Source organism: Lissotriton helveticus, chromosome 11 (assembly GCF_964261635.1).
Source record: "Lissotriton helveticus chromosome 11, aLisHel1.1, whole genome shotgun sequence".
In the NCBI taxonomy this organism is placed as follows: domain Eukaryota; kingdom Metazoa; phylum Chordata; class Amphibia; order Caudata; family Salamandridae; genus Lissotriton; species Lissotriton helveticus.
This window is the reverse complement of record NC_136072.1, coordinates 986,477,581-986,486,467: the sequence shown is the minus strand read 5'-3', so window position 1 is coordinate 986,486,467 and position 8,887 is coordinate 986,477,581. Positions and strand designations below refer to the sequence as shown.

The following is an 8,887-nucleotide window of genomic DNA, read 5'->3' as shown; positions in this document are numbered from 1 at the left end:
TAATAACGCTCAAGAACTTTAAATCAGGCCCTTTATTTTTACAGCGCCTTTTGACTATTTGCTGTAAAGCTGTCCTTGTAAGAGACAGCCTTTCCAATTCTAGCACTCACGCATGCAATACCATTATCCACTAGTTCCTAAACCAGGCACATATTATCACATTAAAAATATTAGACTCATTTCTCAAAGTATACATCTGAATACCCCAAAGTTGATTAATTTTTCATCCCGAATGTAAAATTTCAATATTCTAAACCTGTTAGTGCTCTACATTGCAAGTATCGAAGACACAGATTTATTTTGTATGTTGAGGGTAAACAGAAATTAGTGGAACAATTGGTTATGGCATGTTCAAGGTACACAGCCACTGAATCTGGTCCATGTGTGTTAATGTTTGTTTGTGAGATTTATAGAGCACATAGCTGCCCAAGGGCTTCCCAGCGCTACCGAGAGAGGACACAGTGTAGAGGATTAGTGTAGGGGCTGGAGCTTAAGGAAACAACCACGTCTTGAGTTTTTTCCTGAAACTTCTCTCCTCTCTGATAAGATGGGTTCAAATGGATTCAATATCATGGATTTAATCTTTATAGTTTTGTTCAAATTTTGCAATTAGTGTATTAATAAATCTCCCCTTAAAAAATATTGCAATCATTCTGTGAAAAGAACATTCTTGTTTTTAACACTTAAATTATACAACATGTAAAAATTACAACAGGAATTGACACATACGCAGTTTCCATTTTTAGATCGTTTTTATAGATCTCTTTGAATAGTGGAAATCAGTGGTATTTTGGTCCATCTCCAGAAGCATTCATGAGATTATTCTTGTACTACAAGTTCAATTATCCCTAATCTTGCTAAATGAAAATTTGTTCATTTGTTCACAAAGGGCACTTGTGGTATCCAGAAAATGTGGCTTGGGAAAATGTGGGAAAATTCTTGGTGAAAGAAGCAATGGATATTTTGAATAATTTTGCTAACATCCTGCTTTTGCATTGTATTAAATAAACTACCTTTACTCTTTTTGGACACGAACTATATTATCATGTTGCATGATTTTGCTTTCACTTAAGATTCTACTTCAGTATGGCTAAACAGTGGACAGACTATATGATAAATGTGTAACACATGCTAGGTTTAGCTGAACACTTTATATATAAATGCATCTATGATGAGTATTGGTTGTCTAAAGATTTTTTTCCTTGTACTGTAGAATAGATTTTCTAATCCTACTCATTTGTAGTCCTTGCCAGTGCATGCTTACCACATTGATACCAAAAATGAGTACATTGAAGAATATAAACACATTTGGTGCATGTTATTTTCACGGTCATAAATGAAATGGTGCATTGGGTCGCAATTACAACCATTTTCAAAACTATTCAACAAATAATCAGTTTTGTCATGATCATTATACTTTTCACTTTAACATTTTGGGGAGATGCCACTGAGCATGTGAAAAATATCAGAATTTTAATAACATGTGTTTGTATTCTGTTAACATGGCTGCTGTCCCGTGGATATTCCAGCACTATTTTTTACATTTAATTTTCTCCTATTGTTTACTTACTGCTCATTGGGGCTAACATCTTAAATAGAGTAGCAACGTAACATTGGTAACACCAATAGTTTTGGTCCAGTATTATTCATTTTGCAGTTTGTTACAAACATAAACATAATGTAAAAATCAGTCTTCTCGATGTCTTTAATTTTATGAAGCTATGGGACCGACGTCATACCAATGGAATCTGTTTGCTGCTCTCGTATTGTTTTCTCTGGTCGAATACACATTGCCAGTCTCTGTAGACAGGGAATAAAAGAAAAGTAATAACATTAGGTATTATTATTAAATATAACTGTGCTAGTACTTTTATCATGCACTTTGTGCTACTACTATAATAGTGGGCATCGACATAGCTCCTTTCCTTTTCCACCCCATGGTTTTAACTGCGTCCCCTCCCCACAGATTTAATCAGGAGCACTGTCTTCCTCCTGGACGGCTTCTCACCCTGAATTGTCCGTCTCCTCCCAGCCTATTCTAGGTAAGATTAGCTCCTTGTCCTGTCCCTTGGCAGTCTCACTACGCCGAGGCCTTTCCACCCAATTAAAACCCCTCTCTCACCACCTAGGTCCTATCCGCCTATGCACTGTGGCTCAATTCATGAATATGTCACAGGTACACAATTCTGTCCTGGTTGTCTGTCACTGAACACGTATTCACTCACGTGTGGAAGGTCTTCACAATAAGTATGGTCCGCAAATCAGTAATGTAATACTACGCAGGTCTCAGGTTTTAAACTATTATTCCTTGTTTTTTGTTTTTTGCTTCCCTCCAATTTTCCCAACAGGCTTGCACACTCAGGCAATGTAATTTTAGTCCTGATGATGATCCTTTTATCTATGTATAGGATCGAAATGTCGTCGACAGTTTATGTAGTCAAACACTAGTTTTCCTACTGTGTTACCCAATTGTGTTTACTACATGAGGTCAGTTAGGCTAATCTCGGCATCTTTACTAGCGCCCCCTCGCTACATAATTGCCTGCAATTACCCGTTTTATTTAATTTTCTTGGTTTTGTCCTTTATGTGTTATATGTACTGGATACAGGATTGTATCCCACTGTATATTTGTGCACCTTATTTCTTGCATTGATTAAAATCAGTGTCCGGCGGAACACACTTTTTTCTATAGTACACATTGTTGTCTATAATTCATTAAATGTTTTTGCTCATTACGTTAAGTTAAGGACCTTTGTTGCCTGATGAAACTACTATGCAGTAGACAGGGTTCATGAAAATAAATGGCACATATTTTCAGGGAATATTAAGGGCCCTGTTGAGAGTTGGGTGGTGATTGAAAATCCTCTTATTTTTTAAGGAACTGCTAAATCTGGTGGACCTTCGAAATTCAATTAGCAAACGTTCCTCTGCCATAAGGAAAGGATGGTGGAGGCAATTTTGTATGTGGATTCTCTGATTTAACCTTTCTTTAACAAATCAAAGGATTTTTTTTCCTACCCAGGAGTTAATCAGCTTTGTAATTTTTACATTTTGACAGTGAGTAGAAGAAAGATGTTCTTTAAATGGTAGTGCTTGTTGAACTGCTGAATTAGTTAACATATCCTGATAAATACTTTTTGCTGCAGATTCATCATCTTTTGTATATTCCTTTGGTGTCATGCTGGTTCCAGGATTCTTTAGGCAGCACACCTGTGTGCTGGGAGGTGGAGTCATATGGCTCAGTGCGGACATAGTTACTCTCCAGAAAGTGATGTGGGGACTTGCATGTAAGCGCCAGCCGGGCACGACGACCTGAGATCCTTTCTGTCCATGCCACCATAAGCGGATCCAGGGCTACCCCATGTCTCTTCACAAGACTACTTTTTCAAAAATGTAGACATTCTAATATCAGTGTGTAAGGGAACATGTGTCCCCCTAGAACGATAAGAGTTCAAGCTTTGTAGGGATTGTCGCTAGCATATGCATGTCATGGATCCCCACAGATTTGTCTTTGGTATTGGACCACGACTCTAAGATTTGTAGTGACTGTGCCTTGATGAGTCCAAAGGCAATCCAGGTCAGTGAGGTGAAGCTTTATATTTCCAAGCACCAAAAGACTCCATGCCATGACTAGTTGAAGTCGAGCTTACAGTCCTGTTCCTGCTTCTAAAGTCGTTCCTGCAGCAGATCTTCACTGCTGTCGAAATCATTGGGTAAGACAAAAAAGAAGCAGAAGAAGTCCAAGTGAGACTTGGCCCTTCCTGCCATTCTTGAACTCCTGAGAAGGGGTGAGGGTGTAAACATGTCTCTTGGTCACCTCGATCTCCTTCGGAGCAGATTCTAACTCTAGTCCCTTTGCAACCTGAGTTCTTGGGTCCTCTAATGACACTGCAACAAATCCATGAGTTCTGTGAAGCCATGCCGCATCTGTTTGGCATGCGGCCGGCCCCTCTGGTGCACCTGTGGACTCAAGTGAACTGCAAGGACCAACAACTGGGACTCCACAGGCAGGTCCGCCCTCAGCACCAACTGAAACCTCTAAACTCATTTCAGTTCCTACACTAGGTTCAATTCTGACATTGGTCTTGGTGCCACACCCATGCCAAACCCTGATGCATCAGTGCAAATGCTGACATAGTCCATGGTGGATGACGAAATGCAAACGATAGTGCTATCCGAATCCAAGCTGACTCAGCTTTAACTATGACTAAGGCTGTGTCCTGATCCCACTGAATCACAGCCTTTCTGTAACCCATTGGACTCTGACACTTTCCCTTGCCTCAAGGAAAAGTACAAATGATCAGCAATCCCTTCGGCATATATTCTGATAAGGACCTCTATGATGAAGGGGATGTGTTTGCTCATCCATACACTGAAGGCAACTGGTATGATAAGCTCCAAGAGGCCAGTGGAATGGATACTTTTGCAGACCCTGGACCAGCTACTGAGGAAAGTGCCATCTTTGCAGTTGTGTATGAAGGGCACCTGAGGTTCTTGATCTCAAATTGCCTACTATGGAGACGGAAACCAATGTTCTCACCAAAGTCCTACACCTTGGGCAGACCACTACTGAGCCCTTTCCTTTTAATGAGGCCCTCAAGAACACTCTTCTTTGGAGATGGGTAAATCCATCTCCCTGACTGCCAGTAAATAGATAGATAGTGAGGTGCCACTGCCCTGCCCCCGATGACTCGGCTTTGCTAACATAGCAAGTGACCCCAGAAGTGGAAACTGGGTGTTACTCTTGCTACTTTATGGTGCTGAAGAAGGACGGAGGCTTTTGTCCCATAATAGACTTTTCTCCTCTCAATTACTTTCTGCAGAGTTCAAGATGCTCAGCCTGCCTCGGGTTTTGTTTGTCCTCGACCCTCAAAACTAGATGATAGCATTGGGCCTGAAAGACGCTTATTTTCACATCCACATCCTGCAGTCCCACATGCGTTACGTTTGGTTCACGGTGGTGCAGGAGCACTTTTAGTTTGATGTACTCTTCTTGGACCTCACTGGTGATCCTCAGGTGTTCATGAAATTGATGGTGGTGGTTACAGCACGCCTTTGGAGGTTGTGTAGTTCCAGTCTTCCCCTACCTCAGTGACTAGCTGAGGATGGCGGGATCACTATCAATGTGCAAAAGTCACACGTAAGTGCTTCTCAGATGCTTTCCTTCATTTGAGCTATTTTGAACGCTGTGCAGTTTCATGCTTTTACCCTGCAGCGGAGAGTCCAGGACATTCCGACTATGATGCTGAGGTTTCAGCCTCTGCCTTGGATCTCAGTGAAGATGTGTCTGAAGCTTTTGGGCCATCTAGCCTCGTGCTGGTAAAGCATGCCGGTGTGCAGACAAAATATTGAGTTGGAAATTTCGAACTACAGAAATATCGAGTCCTAAATATCGTCAGTGAGAAATAACAACAGCAAGAATATCGTGGTCTAGAATATCGGTTTGAAGGTAAGAAATATCGGTAAAAAAATATAGAAGTCAATAATATCGTTTGCAAAAATATAGTTGTTTAAAATATCGATTTTTTAATTAGTGTTATGCATTTTAGTATATATTTTAAATGTATGTGATGTCATTTTTTGTATAAGTATTGGTTTTTTTTAATGTGTGTTACATTTTTAGTAGTTAGCAATTTTATTTTAACTAAATGTTGCATTTTTTAGTTCCGTAGCGGGTTGTGGCTTTATAGGGTAATAGGATGGGAAGTAATTTAATTATAACACATTAGTGATTTTTTTTATTTATTAATATTTTTTGATTGAGATTTTATAGTGTTAATTGTGGGATGTCATTGTTTTAAATTAATTTTTAATTTGTTGTTAATTAATATTAATTAATGAATTGAAAATGAAATATAGAAATTGTTTAACTAATTTTAGGTGCGGGTTGTGGGGTTTATAGGGGTAAAGGGTGGGAAGTAAATGTTTATGTTTTTTTATTTGTTTTTTAATTATTCATTTTATTTAATTGATAATTATGTTAATTATGGAAGTACATTTTCTTTTTAATTTAGATGGTTGTGAATTGTGTAATGTTATAGGGTAGGATGTAAATAAAGTAAATGTATGTAATAATGTTCTTGTTTATAAATAATTTCTAACAAAATTTGTTTTAAAAATATTTTTATATTTTATTTAATATAATATTTTTGGGTATTTGTGATATGTATTTAACATTATAATTATTTTTTAATTCATAATATTGAATATATTTGTAATTTAGTTGATTATTATTATTATTATAGTGTTTTTTATAAAGCGCGCAGCTACCCCAACGGGGTGTCCCGGCGCTGATTGAATGATAAACCGTCTCAGTGGGCAGGAAGTTACAGGCGAAACAGGAAAGTTTTCAAGGATCTGCGGAATTCTCGTTCCGAATTACTCCTTTGGAGATCCAGAGGCAGTTTATTCCATCTTTGAGAGGCTCCTAGCTCAAAGCTCTTTCCTCCTGCGCGGGCTTTCCTAAATCTCGGGGTGGCCAGCAAAAGTTTGGTATTAGATTGGAGGGCTCTCGGATTGCTGCAGGGCCGAAGGGTTGATTGTAGGTGGGCAGATCCGAGGCCCTTAGTGGTTCGAAAGGCACGTATCATCGCCTTGAACTCGATTCGTCTGCACATGGGGAGCCAGTGCAGTTCCCTTAAATATGGGGAAATATGCTGTCTGCGGGTGAGGCCACCAATTAATCGAGCTGCAGCGTTTTGAACCATTTGGAGTTTCTGACAAAGGCATTTGTTGAGACCCCGATACAGACCATTAGCGTAATCAAGATGGGAGATAATAAGGGCATGGACAATGGTTTTCCTATTGGCACACGGTTAATACTTGATTAATTTTTTTAAGGTTCTTATCTTGGAGAAACAGGCAGCTGAGACTGTTTGAACCTGACTTCCAAAGGATAATTATCGTCCCAACGAACTCCTAAGTTTCTAACAGAGTCCTTCGGAGTCGGGGCTAGGCTCAGATCTTCCGGCCACCACAGGTTCGGGCTGAGAGGAGATGGCTGATTAAAGAAGAGCACCTCTGTTTTACCGGCATTAAGACTCAAAAAGTTAAGGTCCATCCATTTAGCGATGTCTCTCAGACAGGTTTTGAGGGGGTCGAAGGCACCGGGAGATGGATCTTTAAACGTAAAAAGCAGCTGAATATCGTCCGCATAGGACGTCGTTTTTATTGCTGTGCGGGAGATCAGATCTGCCAATGGTGAGAAATAAACATTAAATAAAAGTGGGCTAAGAGACTAGCCCTGAGGGACGCCCCATTTCAGTGATCTTGGTGTTGGACCTGTTGTGTACGGTTAGACAAGAACGAGCTGATCCACTTAAGGACCTTGCCTTGAATACCAATGTCCTGCAGTCTATTTAGCAGTAAGGGGTGAGAGACGGTGTTGAATGCTGCAGATAAATCCAGCAGCACCAACACCGCCCTCGATCCCTGATCTAAGGTCCAACGCACAGAATCAGCCATCTCGATGAGGGCCGATTCCATACTGCAGCCCTTACGAAAACCACGTTGGGAATCATGGTAGAGGCCATTCCTCTTGATGTAGCGGGCAATTTGCTGGTGGGCAAGCCTTTCTAAGATTTTAGCAGGGGCTGGGAGGAGAGATATAGGTCTGTAATTGGCCGTATCCTCCGGATCCGCATTGACCTTTTTTAAAATAGGGATCAAGAACGCATGTTTCCATGCCTTCGGATGGATCCCCGAGCTTAAGGAGGAGTTCCAAATAGAGTTGAGGAAGGGATTTAAAAAGGAGGCTAACGCTTTGTAATGTTTAGCAGGCCATGGGTCCCCAGGAGAGCCTGATCTGCATCTGAGTAGCTCTTGAAGGGAAGACTCAATAGAAATTTCGGCAAATTCAGTGAGAACAGGGCCAGCAAAATGAAGCACTGTCTGTGCCACAGGGAAATCCGATTCATCTCTAATCAGAAAGGAGGCATGGATCTGAGCAATCTTGTCCTCAAAGAACTCTGAGAGTTGAGATCAGAGTTCTTGAGAAACTGGCTGCTTACGAATCAGGGCTTGAGGATCAGTAAATGATCTAACAATCGAGAAGATTTCTTTAGGAGCATTACTAGCTCTGTCAATCTTCTCGGCTAGAAAGTCTCTTTTATGTTTTATAATCTGTTTCCGATACTCCTTAAGAGCTTTACGACAGTTCGTTTTACTGTCACTAGAGTAGTCCAATCTCCAGCGTCTCTCCAGCACTTTACAGGCAGGCTTTAATTGCCATAGTTCGTCCGAGAACCACGGGGCCGCTAGGGAGGATCTGAATGTTTTTATCGGCCTAAGGGGTGCCAGAGAATTGATAGCCTTACTGACCCACTCATTAAAATTAGAAATACGTGAATCCAAATCCGCGCCCAAATCTGGGCAGCTGTCTTTAAGATGGTCTTCAAGAGTTGAAGATGTAATTTTACTCCAGTTTCTGCCAAATTCCCTAGGGGTGGAAGAGGGTCTGTCATGGCGAGAAATAAGGAAGGATAATGGAATAAAAAAATGATCTGACCATGTGACTGGAATTGGATCATCAATTCTCATGCCCGTGAGATTGGAACAAATTAGGTCCAGTGTATGTCCGGCTCTGTGGGTAGGATGGGCCACTAGCTGGGACATGTCACAGGCAGAAAGAGTAGATAGAAGATTCGAGCTCATAGAGCAGGTAGGATTTTCTACATGTAGGTTGCAGTCTCCAAGGACAGTGTAATTGGCATAGCGGGTACTGGCTAGAGTGATGAAATCCAAAAAGGCCAGAAGATGAGTAGGGCTGGAATTAGGTGGGGGGTACAGCAGCAGGCCCGCAAACGAGACAGATGCTGAGAGATTGATACAGAACGGGAGCCCCTCTATACTGTCAATAGGGTCAAAATGGGGGGAGTTAATGGTCCAC

The 8,887-nt window shown here is 40.9% G+C and overlaps 1 protein-coding gene across 1 annotated transcript in view; it reads right to left on the bottom strand.

Moving 5' to 3' along the window:
* Positions 1-734: 734 nt before the first annotated feature.
* Positions 735-8,887, bottom strand: part of LOC144790925 (sodium-dependent serotonin transporter-like) — a 697,068-nt gene continuing 688,915 nt past the window's right edge. Inside the window, exon 13 of the mRNA XM_078665560.1 lies at positions 735-1,800. Coding sequence (XP_078521686.1) covers positions 1,720-1,800 — 81 coding nt within the window. The 3' untranslated portion in view covers positions 735-1,719. The remainder of the gene's footprint in view (positions 1,801-8,887) is intronic.